The following is a 16579-nucleotide window of genomic DNA, read 5'->3' on the forward strand; positions in this document are numbered from 1 at the left end:
GTGTAAGTCTGGACAATCAACCTAAACTGTGGGCACTGTGATGAGTGTCAAAGGTCATGACTACCTTGTGATAGTAGACCGACACACCAATCATATGCATTTAGGAACAAAGCCTTTCCTTCAAAGAGTGGATTTATTGAGAATCTCTTGTCAAATATGGCTGAGGCAGCTACAAACTACTCAATCAAATAGGTATTGGAGTGCTAGCGGGCAATGCAAAATGTTGCCACATGCCTAATGACTGCATAAGTGATTTCAAAAGCAAATTTTAAAATCTAGTGAGTACCAACAAGATGCTTTAGCTTAACTCACAAAATTGTTGAATAAATGGAAACAAGAAATATGAGTGACTCAAAACATTGTGGAACTGCAAACCCCTTGTTGCTTTCTATGAGGCATTGCATCCTGCGTACGTCTCAACTTCAGCCCTACTACTTGTGAAGTTCTGTGCAGATCCATAAAATTTGTAGGTTACATTGTACTTAACCAAACTTACAATGTGAGGCAACTAGTGGAAAACATAACATCTCATGTTTTCGAGCATTAAAACAGCTTATTTCAACAGTACAAACTACTTGTGTCTCCCAAGTCATTACCGAATACAGAATGCAGAATGCAGAGCCACTACTACAAAACTGACTCCGTATTAATTGTGCTTTGAAATGGATGTATCAATAGACTACCCTGGAAAACCAACTGCCAACCTACCTCTTCTTACTAAACTAAACACAACATCATTAAAACCTCAGTTTTATACTCCCAGTGGCACAAATAAACCAAGGGAAAAATAAATGTGAGCAAGGTGCATGTGTGCAAGGATACCATGACATGCAGAAACATGCACATATTGACAAAGTGGAAAAGCCCACCAGTAATGGAAGGACACTCATGTTCATTGCATTGCCAACGTTGAGAGATGCACACATAAAATTCAAGCTTACCAGATGCAACTAAATCAGCACCTGTTTAAAAATTTCCTCTTGTTTGGCAGCTTCTCAAAATATCCCCAGTTCGCCGTAAGAAAGTTAGCAGATTAGAAGATGAAGAGAAGTTGATGAAATATGCTATTTCTCCAGCTTATTCGTTACTTCATATTCCTAAAACGCCAAGACAATAACTGCCAGCAACAAAACACGAGCACTAGCAAAGCATAACCACCAAAATCCTTCAGCCACCAACATATCTGGCTTCACCTGTTACACTCTTGCCAAATGCTTAGGCCAAAGAATAAGAGAGAACTATGTGTAAATTGTTGTAAATGCCTTCACAAGTGTCTCACTTCACTTTCATTCTAAATTTGATCAAAGATTCCCAATTACATCTGCTCGTAAAGGGTTTTGGCATCAGAAACTTTGAACTCAGACGGAACTTTCTCAACATTCAATTGCTTGATGATGCCATTTTCTACGTAAGCCGCCCACCTGTAAGAAAATATCATTTAAGCAGCTGTTGATCCAAAGCTTAAACATACACACATTACAGCCTGTCTACCCTCACAAGGTCTTATATACCTAGATGAATCAAGAATAATCCCAGATTCACCTTTAAACAAAAGTGCAAGGTATCCACTCATGCTAGTCACAAAAAAGCCATCAGCTCCATCATGCGTAATATTGACTAAATACTACAACATCTCCACAGACATTATTAGTGCCCACAAGTTTGCTGACAAGGGTTAAAACAAATTTTGAAGCATTCATGCACATTGTTAGTATGGAGCTGTGAGTCCTTTTCTGCATATGCATCCACTTGTATGCATGATAAACAGCCAGGCAGTTTGATACCCAGAGGTCCACTCACCTGTGTGAACGATGTCCCAAAAGGCCACTGGACAAGTCAAGGTCCAATTGTACATGCTTGTGAAACTTGCTATCAAAATCTCCATAGAAGTCCAGCTGCATTTTTGCATAAAAAAGTTTACAACCTAGAGCGGTAACCACAATCTTGTCGATGTAAAAGAGCCTTAAGATAAGGCAGTCACCTTGCCTTTACACTGAAGCTTCTCAGCCCACCCATTCATTACATAAGGGTCATTCACTGCAACACAAATGATAGAATCGACACCTTTGTCCTTCTTGAACTGGTCCGCATACTTGGCAAAACTGGGAACATGCTGTGCAGTGCATACACCCGTAAAAGCTCCCTAAACACACACAATAGCACTTCAGCAAAAGCCAACACTTCCAGCCTGGCAACACAAAAGAACGCATACCCTGCGACACTTACCGGCAGACCAAAGATCACCACTTTCTTCCCCTGTATGAATTAAGTTCAAAAAGTACCGAGTCAGTACCAAAACTTCATAACTAAGCATGCAACTCATTATCGATCATAATTTATACGCATGCAGACAATGACTGTCGATGACCACCATCCAAAGTTATCAAGCATGCAAGGCACATTTATATAGACCGCCTGTTTCCACCCTCATGATTACAACCACTCCTTTTAACTCGAGCAATAATAATGGAATCTTGTAAGCAAGTAGCATGAGCTGAAAATCCCAACAACTGAAACCAGCCATAAAAAGATGGAATTTCAGGACATACAGTATATTCAGTTATGTCTTCACATTTGCATGATCTGCAGTTCGAAAATAATAGCAGAAATGTAGCGAATGTAACAGACTTGGACACTCCAAGTCAAGAATCAATCACGACAGCACCAAATAACCACTTCAAACAATTCACAGATCACAATAGATTTGCACTGGCCCGGCGGAGTTCCGTGCCTAGAGATATTGGCCCCAAAGACTGGCGCCCCTTTCGGTATTTCTTTTTGTATTAATCAATCATCAAAGTACAAGAGAGCGGTTAGGGTTTCACTCTCAGACTATGCGTCCAGATGCTCTGAGAAGTGAGGCCCTCACCACTAATTTAAAGGTTACAAGGGATGCCCAAAAGCAGAGCCCCAAAAGCTTCAAATCAAAAACAATTGCTCTCTCTCTCTCACAGAGAGTCAAAACTTGAAAGCAAAAGCATTCTCTCTATCTTTCTCATTGCATAGAGAAAAAATCTGTTCAGGAACAAGGATCTCCTCGTTTTCTTCCAATTTGGGTTGCTCATCAGGCTCCCCATCATCAGGCACATCACCGTTAACAGGTTTCAAGAGACTCACATGCAATGCATTGTGAATCCTCCAAGTATCTGGCAGTTTCAATCGGAAGGAGACATCATTTATCTTGTCAGTGATCCGGAAAGGTCCGTAGTATCGTATACTAAGATTTGGAAAAAGCCTCTCCTTTCCCTTTTTCTTTCGTAGGCGTGCCTTCTCAAAACGTAAGAGCACCCAATCATCCTCCTTCAATTTCAAGTTGCGATGATGGCGATCCACTGCCTTTTTCTGTCGTTCTTGAGACTCTGCAAAGTCTCGCGAACCTTGGCAAAAGCCGTATCCAAATCTCGCAAATATTCATCCGCTTCAAATATCTAATCTTTCGTGCTCAGGAAGGATGGAACCTTCACAGCACTTTCAACAATCTCACATGGCGTCTTCCCCGTCGAAGAGTGTATCGTGTTAGTGTAGGCAAATTCCACCAAAGGTAAGTTCTTTTCCCATTGAGTCTTCTAATCCGAGAAACAAGACTTCAATAATTCTAAAATCACTGAATTGGCAATCTCAAATTGCCCGTCAGTCTGCAAGTGGAACGATGACGAGAACTGCAACTACGTGCCAATGTTCTCCCAAATTGCCTTCCAAAACAAACTCATAAATCTGGGGTCTCTGTCGGAGACAATCGTCTCAGACGTGCCATGTAATCGGAAAATCATCGTGATCATTCTGTGTTCTCGGGAGAAATCCATTTCAATACTTTTCCAGGGGCGGGTGGAAATGGGTAAAGGCTTTAACAATCCCTGTGCCTTATGCCTGTCAAAATTGACCATCTGGCATACTAAGCAACTGCGCACAAACTCTTCCACATCCTTTTTGAGTCTCGGCCCAAAGAAGTATCTCTCTACCCCCTTCATGGTGGTAGCAATGCCGTGGTGACTCGTAAAAGGTGGACAATGGCATTCAGTCATAACCTTTTCCCTCAACGGTTGTGTAACGCACAACATAGTCTTTTTCATCAAGTAGCCTTCCCGAAGGGAGTATCCAGCTATTGTCTCCCCATCCCATATCTGTGTGAAAATATCTGCAAAATCTGTATCTGTGGCATACTGATCGACCATATCCTCGAAGCTCCTATGGTGTATCGCGGAAAAAGCCAGAACCAACGGCTTCCGAGACAAAGCATCTGCCACCACATTCTTCTGTCCCTGCACATGGACAATCTAGAAGTGAAACTGTGACAAGATGTTCGCCCACCGCATCTGCTTTTCCGAAAGCTACTTCTGTGACAAGAAGTAGTGCAAACTCTGATGGTCTGTAAAGACAGTAAAATCTGCTCCGAGTAGGTAATGCCGCCACTGAGTAAGAGCATGGATCACTGCCAAAAGCTCTTTCTCATATATCTGTGTTGTCATCTCCGGCCTAGAGAACAATCGACTCTCGTAAGCAATGACATGGCCTTCTTGCATCAAGACCACACCCAGACTACGACCACAAGCATCACAATATACTTCAAATGACTTTTGCAAGTCCGACAAAGTCAAAACGGGTCCCGTAGTCAATTTCTCTTTCAATGTCTGAAAGGCAGTCACTTCTGTGGATCCCCACGAGAAAGGGACTCCTTTCTGTGTCAAGATATGCAAAGGGGAAGCAACCTCTGCAAACTTTCGTATGAACCGCCTGTAGTACGAACACAGTCCCAAGAAGCTTCCAACTTCATGGACATTCTTCCAATCGGGCCAATCACGTATAGTCTCTATCTTGGCCGAATCCACTTGCACTCCTGCTGCTGAGACAAAGTGTCCCAAAAAGTGTATCTCTGAAGCAGATGATCTCTGTGTTCTGCCTCATTCTTGGAGAAAACAATGATATCATCAAAGAAAGTGCTAACAAATAGCCTGTGCTCTCGAAAAATCTTGTCCATCATCCGGTTAAATGTCACAGGAGCATTGGTTAAACCAAAAGGCATCTCCAAAAAACTCAAATAACCCAAAAGTCGTCCGAAAAGCTGTCTTGTAGACGTCTTCCGGCGCGATTCGGATCTGATGATATCCACTCTTCAAGTCAATCCTGCTAAAGCACGAGGATCCATGTAACCTGTCGAGTATATCATCGATCCTAAGAATCGGAAATCTGTTCTTGATGGTGATTTTGTTGAGAGCTCTATAATCAATGCACATTCTCCAAGATCCGTCTTTCTTCAAATCCAACAACAGTGGAGAGCAGTACGGTGAAGTACCAGGCTAGACAAGACCCTTTTCCAAGAGGTCTTTCACTTGGTTCATAATCTTTTCAATCTGTACTCGGCTCACACGGTAAGGTGGCCAGTTTGGTGACGTGCTTCCAGGTATCAAGTCAATGGTTTGATCTTCAGGCCCTCTAAAAAGCAATCGGCATGAGTGTGGAGAAAAATCTTGGCGTTCTTTTGTTCAAGTCAAAACATATTCAACCTTTTTCCATCGTTCAGTTCTCTCCCAAAAGAATGAGTAAAGAAACTGAAGTTCATCAAGTACAATCTCTGAGCCCTTCATTTGTCAAAGTCGCTTTCTCGGCCCGGTAGTCAACCATGGCGTAGTTCTGGTGGTACCAAGGGATTCCGAGTAGAATGTCACTCACGTGCCCTAAACACCCCTGTCAATGCTCGGTGTAATGGCAACATCCCATCCGGGTGCCAGTAGAACTACCTCCGCCTGTGGCGTCAATCTGTCGGGCATCAGTCTGCCGTGCTCTGATACCACTGTAACAGACTTGGACACTCCAAGTCAAGAATCAATCACGACAGCACCAAATAACCACTTCAAACAATTCACAGATCACAATAGATTTGCACTTGCCCGGCGGAGTTCCGTGCCTAGAGATATTGGCTCCAAAGACTGGCGCCCCTTTCGGTATTTCTTTTTGTATTAATCAATCATCAAAGTACAAGAGAGCGGTTAGGGTTTCACTCTCAGACTCTGCGTCCAGATGCTCTGAGAAGTGAGGCCCTTACCACTAATTTAAAGGTTACAAGGGATGCCCAAAAGCAGAGCCCCAAAAGCTTCAATCAAAAACAATTGCTCTCTCTCTCTCTCACAGAGAGTCAAAACTTGAAAGCAAAAGTATTCTCTCTATCTTTCTCATTGCGTAGAGAAAAAGCAAAATTTGCGTCGCTCATTATTTTAAGAAAAGAAAAAAAAAATTAGCCTCCACGATTTCCGGAAATTAGGGTTTCTGGCAGAAATTAGGGTTTGCAGGAATTTTAGGGTTTCTAACAGAAATTAGGGCTTCTGCTGTCCGCCACGTCATCACTTTGTGACAACGAAAACCTGCAGTACCAGAGAAAGAACATCCCCTCAAACAAAGTGCTCCAAGAAATAGGTCCCAAGCTGAGTGTGAAAACTACTTCTGTAGCCATGGTTGCATCCATTTGAGTCCTTACCATACCATACGTACCTTATGTTTTCTATTCATCGGTGTGTCTCTCATATTACATTTTTAAAATTAGAGGTGTAGTGATACAACCATATGTTACACTTTTGAGTTCATTCTTATAGTTTGGAAGCATCGTTGTAGCCTCACTTAAATTATCTTTTCTATGTCTGTAATCGATATGAACTGTTATCTTTGATCAGCAAAGTGGAAATAAGAAACTTATGTAGAAAAAAATTGATGCATTGCCCACCTTATCTAAGGATGGCAAACAATATGTGTAGCATATCAGTATACCCCTTCTTTCCATCGGAACTGTCAGCCTTGTACTTCACCTCGAAGATCTATCCAGTCCCAATGACTTTCCACTTCGTAGGCCGAGAAACCAACATCCAAGTGCCATTCCGCTCTATCACCTCCGACTCCAACTGCATGGCACGCGTCTAGGAGTCATGCTCAAGGGCTTCTTCCACCGCTGAAAAGGTGTCATATCCTCCAAAGCAAGAGTAGGCGCTCTATTCTGGATATAGACTACTGGAGAGTAAGCATCTGCCAAAAAAACTTGAGAAAGGGAATCTCCACCATCGTCTAGTCCTTAAGCTCGACAACTCCATTCTAGTGTACGGAGTAGTCATCTGCCACGTGTAGCGGAAGTGTCTTAAGGATTTAGCTCGGATATAGTACTCCACACACAAACACAAGGGTAACTTTATCTAACTTGCAAGAACTGAATTGAATGAAAGAGAGAGAGAGACACACACACACACACACACAGCGACGACACGACATGTCGGGTCCCAACCACTCTCAAGGGCCTACTTGCTCTATTGCCAGAGCAAGTACTTACTTTACTACTTGCACAAAATGCTGATACAATGATGCTAAATGATGAGATGTTGAGATGTTAGTGGGTACTTGATGCGGATGCTTGGTACTACTAAGATACTAAAAGGTACTGCAGATACTGGGTGCTTGGTACTACAAGTTCTTGGTACTTGGTATTGCATTGTACTTTAGGTACTGAAGGTACTTGGGTGCTAAGGACACAGAGATCCTAATGATCCCTACGCTGAGCTAGGCAGGAGCCAAGCCAAAACACAAGGGGTGCTAGATGCTGAGGTACTGCGTCGATGACGACCACGACGATGACGACGACGACAAGGGGTCCTTGTACTACGGTGCTCCTAGGGCTAATGGGTATTGCTGGAGATCTTTGGAACCCCCTTGCATAAATGGTTTGTACACACGTTTTGACAGATGTTATTACACTACAATGGGCATCTAGCATGACATGCATGTAGATCTAGGTTAGAGGAATCCAACGAGCCATTCCTTGCACCCATAGGATTCCCGAGTAGGCACATGTGCGACAGTTTCACCCAGAAATTGATCCCCGACCAAACTTATTCATAAATCATTTTTATGATTTATTTGTTGGGTCTGGTGGAGGGTTTGCCCTACCTAAGCCTAAGGAAATTCATATGTTACAGGCTTGGACACTCCAAGCGAGAAATCAATAGCAACACACGAGTAGAAACTTCAAAATTACTGAACTTTACTAGAGAGAGAGAGAGAGAGAGAGAGAGAGAGAGAGAGAGAGAGAGAGAGTCAACACAACGGCACGGCAGAGTTCCACGCCCAAAAGCACTGTCCCCAAAGACTGGCGCTCCTTTCGGTATTTCTTTACTATTGCTCACAGTAAATACAACTCCCGAGGGTCATCCGCTCTCAGACTCTACGTCCAGATGCTCTGCAAAGTGAGAGGCCCAAGGACTCTTTTAACTTACAAGGGATGCCCAAAATCAAAGCCCAGAAAAGCTTCAGTTCTAAAGCACATTAACCCAAAAGCATCTGCTCTCAAAAGCTAGCACTAGGCTCTCCAAAAGTAGCCAACGTAATTTGCAGAAATCCGTACAACGTACCACGTGGCACCAGCAACGCAAAACACGAAAAATTCGTACTGTCCTGCCATGTCATTGTCCTTACGGACTGCTACATCAACATGTCAGTGCATTTTACGGAAATCCTCCACAGAGTTCAAGCTTTTGTCTTTTAGGGTTTTGAGCCATGCTCATTAAGTTCTTCAAGTTGGTCGGTTCAGTCTCTCGTCCACTTGGTCATTTCTCTTTCAATTGGTCATGCCATGCATCACTTTGTGACATTCCCCCCTCTTGAAAGAGTTGTAATCGCCATCGATTACGCCTGCAAAAACAGCCAAAGGACAGAAACTTTCTTCAATAGACACTGACTCTATGTACTCATGCACCAAACTCCACCAATCCAGCACTGATCACATCACATTTCTGTCAACGATCTGAGATACAAATCCTGATCATTATAACCATTTAGCAATCACATCCAAACCAAGCTTATCTATTCACGGATGTCTTGATCTACTAAATCCTGTTACTATCAGATTCATATCTTTTCATTTCACATTTCAATCAAGTAAACCATGCCCATGAATATCCCCACAAGACAGTACATCCACATAAGAGTGCAGTTCACATAATCACACACTTGGTTCACATTGATGACCTTGTTTTCAATCATTCAATCTAGCCATCTCATTCCCTTCAGAACTCTTGATGCACCTAGATAATTGTGCAAGGATCTCATCCTTCTGGAAATCTTGATACACTCACAATAGTATCCAATCATCTGATCCAAATGGACATCTTGATACACCAGAATCTCATTCAGTTCACATTCACTTGGGCATCACATCTAGATCTCATTGATCTCTAACAAATGTCTATATGCACTAAGTTCAAATCATATTCATTCTTCATTGACTTAGCAATTACATCTAGATCTTACTTATCTCTGACAGATGTCTAGATGCACTAAGTTCTAATCATTCATCAAACAAAATGCTACAGACATTTCATCTTTCTCTACATGTCTCTAACAATACACACATGAAAGAGTACATATTTTCAGTTCAATCAAGAAAATTTCCAATTCAATGTACACAATTCATAAAGTCATTCCGCAAAATATTGCTAGCCTGTTAGTAACCTAAGATCTCAAAGGAAAAAAAGTGACTTTCATTGGCTTTAATTGGGAAATTAGTGACTTTAATTGGCAATCTGTGACAAAGGAGTGGAGTGGCTCCCCTCTTGTGCAATCCCACCGCACCAGATTCAACCTGTTGATTTATCGGCAGTAACTTTTGGCATAGGCACTGCTAATAGCCCAAAAGCTTCAAGGTGCAGCTCTTTCAGAATAGAATTTGCGAGGTTCTCCTCCTCCATCCACTTTGCATAGAGGGCCAAAAGGTGCCCTTGACCAAATTATCCAGTGGACTTAGCTTACCTTTGTGTACTTGTGTGCCATTTGACCTCTTGATAGCCCTTATGCCCTCCCTATCCTTGGCACCTCAATCTAGATATGGTGAAATTCTCTAATCTACCAACTGATTCCCTTGTTCTTTCTTTCCTTGTGCCCTAGGACCTATGGGTAGCCTCGCTAGCCTCCCCTGTCCACTGGCACGTCAGTCTCAATCGTCGGAACCTTGAGACGTACTATCATCTGATCCATGTTCTTCTCCGAAATCCTCTAATGAACTTGCATCTAGTTCCCTTCGTTCATCGGAACCCTTGCGCTGCCATCTGATTCTCTTATTGCTTAGGAATCCTGTGATGAGTTGTCATCCGGTTCCCCTGATTCATTATCTTCACTGAAAGACTCTTGGCTTCGTGAGGTGGATACTATCGTGTCCGTAGAATAAGTCAATGGCCCGGTGTCACCAGCGTGTGACTACTATCTATCCTATTTGTTGATTTCTTTCTTATTATCTATTTACTTTCACTTTTTGGAAACACCCCTCGGGAAATCTAACTGCCCTGCATTGCATAGCTAGAGTGGAACTATCCAGAGGGAGTCTAGGCCTGAGGGCAAGAGAGCACTAAGGTTGGACAAGGACTATGGTTAGCCAAAGTGGGGTCATTGACTAGCCAAAGTGGAATCCTTTGCTAGAAAAACTACATTTCAGTTTTGGGTGTGGCTGCAGTGTACAAAGGGGGTCAGATGACCTAGAAAGATACAATGGCAGCATCTCCTAAAATTTAGGGAACTGCTATTTTGGGACCTGAAAATGTGTTTGCGTCATTACCTCCGGAATGACAAGGAGAACATTTTCTTACTCTGCCGTGAAGTCAACTGGGCAACCGGTTGGGAGATTTTTAGGCGGCAACCCCGAAACGGAAAAATGCTTGTAAATCCGCCAAGTGGCACATTCTGGTGCACTTTTCTCATGCAAGAGAAGGTGGCGCTGAATTTTAAGTTGGGAGAGGCTCATTTTCAGATTTTGTCACAGGTTAAGAGCTATGGAGTGCTTGCTTTCCCTCCTATGTACAGTGCGGTGCCAGGAGTGATGCCCTGCACGCTACGCACTGCCCTCTCTTTCCCCTATGGCAGTATGTTATGCCCCTCTAGTGGGCTTTTCAATTGACCAATGTACAATTGTGTGGGTTCATGCGCGATTGCCGAGGCAAGAGCCTCTTGCACAGGTACTGGATTAGCTAACGGCTAATCCCCCCGCAGGTAAAGGTGAATTCGGAGAGGTTTCACGCCAGAAATCTCGTCCGATTCAAAGGGCAAGTAGCCCTACAGGTGCGGGAGCTCGAGGACTTGCTACGGATGCGACCAGCACGTGAAACGGAGCCCAAAACAGTGAATTACAGCCTGCTGTGTATTTTTGCAGGTTTAGGGTTTTGCCCCTAAACGGTCCCTAATACCCCCAGGAGGTTTAGGGACGCGAGGGGACCGCTGTACAGGTGATCTGGCGCATTTTCAGGGCTGAAAACAGAGAATTCAACGTGCTGCAGATTCTCGCCAGGTTTTGCAAAGTGCCCGTATGCGTCGGGAAAGTCATTCAATGCGTCGGAATACTGACTGTGAAGGGTCCTAGTACAGTTATGCTGCCGAAATCGGACCGGAACAGTTGAAATTCAGCCAAGTTTGTGCAGGGCAGCTGTAGGGAACCACAGCATTTATTCCCTCTTTTAAACAATAAAGAAATACCGAGAGGGGTGCCTAAGTTAGGGGCCAATCTGGTGTAGGTCTTCTCATACAGGTGCATTCTAGCAGCCTGTATCCATTTCCCCCATGTTGTGTCTTGAAAGTACAGGTAGAATAGACGACTAATAATGGGTGAAAGCTAAATCAAGGTTTGAAGTAAAGTCTATCGCCCTTTTTGAAAGTTAACAGGCCGGTTACATGGTTCCATCGACGGGATTAAATCACTTTTTCCCATAGAAGTGAGCCTTGGTCAGTTTGGGCTTGAAGACACAGGGGATCATAGACCAGACACAGGGAATTGCAATTATGGCTGATAGACCAGATGATGTGACTGAAGAGGTTTCCTCTTCACAGGGTCAACAGACACATGAAGTGGGTGAGTCTTCAAGACCACCACAGACGGATGATGATATATTCAGGACCCAGTTGGCTACTGCTGTGGCTATGTTCACACAAGTAATGCAGAACCCGAGGTTTTTAGCCTTTCTGCAACCTCCTGTTCCGTCTCAGCAAGTTGGGTCACTGGATCATATTCAAAAGCCTGTTAAGGCTCGAGCATAGGTGATTCATACTGCACAATCAATGGAAACACCTATACACTTGACGGAGAACATGCAGTCTCCACAACCTGTGCCTAAGGTGCAAGAACAGGTGGCTGAGATGCCAGTCTTTCAAGCTGTACCAGTTCAACCAGCCACCTTTCAACAGCCTATAGCTGGTTCTAACGGGCAGGGAAGCAACCTACAGGCTATGCAACAAGTCTTCCCACCACCTTCAGTATACCCTGGCTATTTTGGAGGTGGATCGGTATTCCAGAGCATGGCTGGTCATGCACCTGGAAATCAGTTTTACACGCCAGGAACAGTGTTCGGGGGTGCTCAAACGATGATGCCTAACCCCATGTATGGTGTCACGGGCATGCTACCAGGGTTTCAAAGCACTCAGGGCCAATTTGGGATGCCACAGGCAAATTTTGGTATGGCTGGAATTACAAATCAGCAGCCAAATATGGCATTTCCAGGTCAACTTAATTGCGGTCAAGGAACACAAATGAACCCTAACAGTGTTTCCATGTTTCAATCACTTCCATAAGACAACTTAACGCTGCTAGAGAGGCCAACTCCGTACAAAGAAGGTGGCAAAGGTGTGACATTCACGACCTTTACAGGGTTTGATGACAGGAAGAAGGCTCTCTCATTCCTCCAGCAGTTTGACAAGGCCTATGCAGGGGGAAACTTTACAAAGGCTTCAAAGGTCCGCAAGGCAGCCACTTTCTTGACAGGGAATGCGGGACAATGGTGGACACAAGCTCCGTCCACATGGATTTACTTCAAGCAGATTTTTGCAGCAGCATGGTTATCTGATGACTTTGAAGCAGATGTCATGACAGAATGGCACCAGCCTAATGCTGCTACTTGCAAGAATCTTGATGATTACAATCGGAAGTTTTGGAAAGCTCTACTTCCAGTAACTTCGTATAGGTTTGTGCCATTGACAGAACAGATTGAAAAATACTATTGTGGCCTACCCAAAGGATTGAGAAAGTACTGCACGAAGACCAAAGTCAATACTTTGACGCAGCTCATTGAGGTAGCAAACACTGGTAATGGTTTGCTCAAGGGAGAAGATTGTGAATTCAATACTGGCGTCAAGGAAGGATCAGCCAAGAAAAATTCAACGAAGAAGTATATTCCCAAGGAGGCTCCGAAAGAGACTCAGAAGCCAGCCAACGCAGGGAAAGACAAAGCTACGGCTGAATCAGAAAAGGGACCAACGAAGAAAGATACAATGGCAGCATCTCCTAAAATTTAGGAAATTGCTATTTTGGGACCTGAAAATGTGTTTCCGTGATTACCTCCGGAATGACAAGGAGAACATTTTCTTACTCTGCCGTGAAGTCAACTAGGCAACCGGTTGGGAGATTTTTAGGCAGCAACCCCGAAACGGAAAAATGCTTGTAAATGCGCCAAGTGGCACATTCTGGTGCACTTTCCTCATGCAAGAGAAGGTGGCGCTGAATTTTAACCTGGGAGGGACTCATTTTTAGATTTTGTCACAGGTTAAGAGCTATGGAGTGCTTGCTTTGCCTCCTATGTACAGTGCGGTGCCAGGAGTGATGCCCTGCACGCTACGCACTGCCCTCTCTTTCCCCTATGGCAGTATGTTATGCCCCTCTAGTGGTCTTTTCAATTGACCAATGTACAGTTGTGTGGGTTCATGCGCGATTGCCGAGGCAAGAGCCTCTGCACAGGTACTGAATTAGCTAACGGCTAATCCCCCGTAGGTAAAGGTGAATTCGAAGAGGTTTCACGCCAGAAATCCCATCCGATTCAAAGGGCAAGTAGCCCTACAGGTGCGGGAGCTCGAGGACTTGTTACGGATGCGACCGGCACGCGAAACGGAGCCTGAAACAGTGAATTACAGCCTGCTGTGTATTTTTGCAGGTTTAGTGTTTTGCCCCTAAACGGTCCCTAATACCCCCAGGAGGTTCGGGGATGCGAGGGGACCGCTGTACAGGTGATCTAGCGCATTTTCGGGGCTGAAAACAGAGAATTCAGCGTGCTGCAGATTCTCGCCAGGTTTTGCATAGTGCCCGTATGCGTCGGGAAAGTCATTCAATGTGTGGGAATACTGACTGTGAAGGGTCCTAGTACAGTTATGCTGCCGAAATCGGGCCGGAACAGTTGAAATTCAGCCAAGTTTGTGCGGGGCAGCTTGTAGGGAACCACAGCATTTATTCCCTCTTTTAAACAATAAAGAAATACCGAAAGGGGCGCCTAAGTTAGGGGCCAATCTGGTGTCGGTCTTCTCATACAGGTGCATTCTAGCAGCCTGTATCCCTTTCCCCCGTGTTGTGTCTTGAAAGTACAGGTAGAATAGACGACTAATAATGGGTGAAAGCTAAATCAAGGTTTGAAGTAAAGTCTACCGCCCTTTTTGAAAGTTAACAGGCCGGTTACACCCGGCGTGCATCCAAATTGTTGGGCTTGAGGCTATGGGGGATGCAGTCGAAGGGTTGCCATGGCGTGGAGGATGGCGTGCAGCAGAAGCGAGAAAGAGAGAGGGAGTCGACACAGAAGCCACAAAAGAAAAATAACGCTTCTTGTTTTTTTATTCAATAGTCCTTGTACATATATAGAGAACTTAAGCCAACCATGCAAAAACTGCCATGCAAACTCCACAAAGACTGGAGTGCACATTTACCTAAAACTAGTGGTGTTCCCACGGGATTATATCATACAGGGCTTGAACCCAACAATCCCCCCCTCAAGCCTGAACTGGACAAGCAACTCATGATATCTCGAGTTTTTGGTGTACTCGTCAACCGTGAGTTTTAGGTTTTCTCACAACCAAGGATTTCTAGTGTATCCATAACCTGGTGCTAGATCAGTAACCCCCCCTTGAACAGATAGGGTGTAGGTCAAAAATTAGCTACCAAAAATAATGGAGTTTTTGGTTCACTGCCAAACCTTGGGTTTAAGGTGTACCCAGTAACCTCATGAGAAGTGCAACAAAATGGGCTGAGAACTAACAAAACATTGGAAGGTCTTACCACTTATCTTTGTGGCAGTGTCTATAACCCGTACAAAAGTTTGGCATAATGACAACTGACAAGCATGACAATAACTAACAATAAATAATGTAAAAGGAGGCTTTGATTGAAAGTTTATGATGGTTTTGACAATAGACAAAAGCTGACAAAACTATGACACTAAACTAGCAAAAATAGCTGGTGAAAAACTTGTACTGTAGTCTCGAAGTAGATTCCATGTGTTGCATCTGTTGATATGCCGAGTGCTTTGAAGAAAATCGTCATGGTCTGCATCACTTGCCGCATTGCTACCTGTATCCGAACCACTAAACTGGTATACTTGGCATACACGTTCAAGAGAGGTGCTGCATGTAAATTAAGATGCAAAATGCTCATTTGGGAGCCTTGATGAAACGTATCCTTATCATCGTTACCACTGCTACCATCATTGGCGCAATTTTGAAATGTTGTAGGAAAGTGCATACTGGCTTGCCTTGCCATATGATGGCCGTTCAAAATGCTCGATGCACAGAACTCCTTTTGCCGATAGCCACTCTCTTTTGACCGATATGCCCGGACTGCGGCTGCAGGGTATGAATCCCTCTGGTTTAAGGGGCTACTTGAAATTGGTCACTTTAATAAGGTATGAACACAAAATAAAAAGAAGCTTTCTGTGTAGCAACGCAGGCAGGAGATGGTGGGCACGACTGATACACTCGCAGCGGGCCAAGGAGGCAGAAGTTGAAGTTGCACCAGAGTCGAAAGATGGTCAGGAAGCAGAGGCGACCCCGATTGCAGCTACGTTTGGTCTGTTGCATGCAGTCGACAGTGCTGCGTTCGTTCTCTGTAAGGGACTGCTTCCACGCAGCGCTTCGAGCAATGCTCTGATACCATGTGTTGGGCTCGAGGCTATGGTGGATGCAGTCGAAGGGTTGCCATGGCGTGGATGGTGTGCAGCAGAAGCGAGAAAGAGAGAGGGAGTCGACACAGAAGCCAGAAAAGAAAAATAACGCTTGTTGTTTTTTATTCAATAGTCCTTGTACATATATAGAGAACTTAAGCCAACCGTGCAAAAACTGCCATGCAAACTCCACAAAGACTGGAGTGCACATTTACCTAAAACTAGTGGTGTTCCCACGGGATTAGATCATACAGGGCTTGAACCCAACACAAATCGTTACTTAGCATGTCCCATAAGTATCTAAATAGAGTCAGACTTCTGTTCTGGACAATACTCTCGACTCTCTTTTGGCAAACCACAGCAAAACCCCTCAATCTGTTCCCTCAAAGTAATCTTCCGAAACGAAGACACTGGCAAATAAGTATCCCAAAACCTCTAGCAATGGTCATCCAATGTATCTTTCTGAGTCATTCTCAAATAATGCCAAGCCGTGATGACATCTCTTTCATATTCGTTTGATATCCGAGTTCACGTGAAAATTTTCTTGAATTTAACCCACGTCACAGGTGCTTCTCTGCGTAACAACAGAGTACACCATGTCTATGAAGTTCCCTTCAATCCTTTCAAGTAAGATGCTGCCCTTCCATGAATCAACCTCCGAA

The 16579-nt window shown here is 44.0% G+C and overlaps 1 protein-coding gene across 1 annotated transcript in view; it reads right to left on the reverse strand.

Moving 5' to 3' along the window:
* Window positions 1–1010: 1010 nt before the first annotated feature.
* Window positions 1011–16579, reverse strand: part of PRXIIF (peroxiredoxin IIF) — a 59503-nt gene continuing 43934 nt past the window's right edge. The window contains exons 2-5 of the mRNA XM_086487504.1: window positions 2227–2256; window positions 1982–2143; window positions 1801–1895; window positions 1011–1421 (exon numbers count right to left, since the gene is read on the reverse strand). Coding sequence (XP_086343630.1) covers window positions 1316–1421; window positions 1801–1895; window positions 1982–2143; window positions 2227–2256 — 393 coding nt within the window. The 3' untranslated portion in view covers window positions 1011–1315. The remainder of the gene's footprint in view (window positions 1422–1800; window positions 1896–1981; window positions 2144–2226; window positions 2257–16579) is intronic.

The sequence above is a fragment of the Adiantum capillus-veneris genome, chromosome 17, assembly GCF_014529385.1.
Source record: "Adiantum capillus-veneris isolate H3 chromosome 17, ASM1452938v2, whole genome shotgun sequence".
Lineage (NCBI taxonomy): Eukaryota > Viridiplantae > Streptophyta > Polypodiopsida > Polypodiales > Pteridaceae > Adiantum > Adiantum capillus-veneris.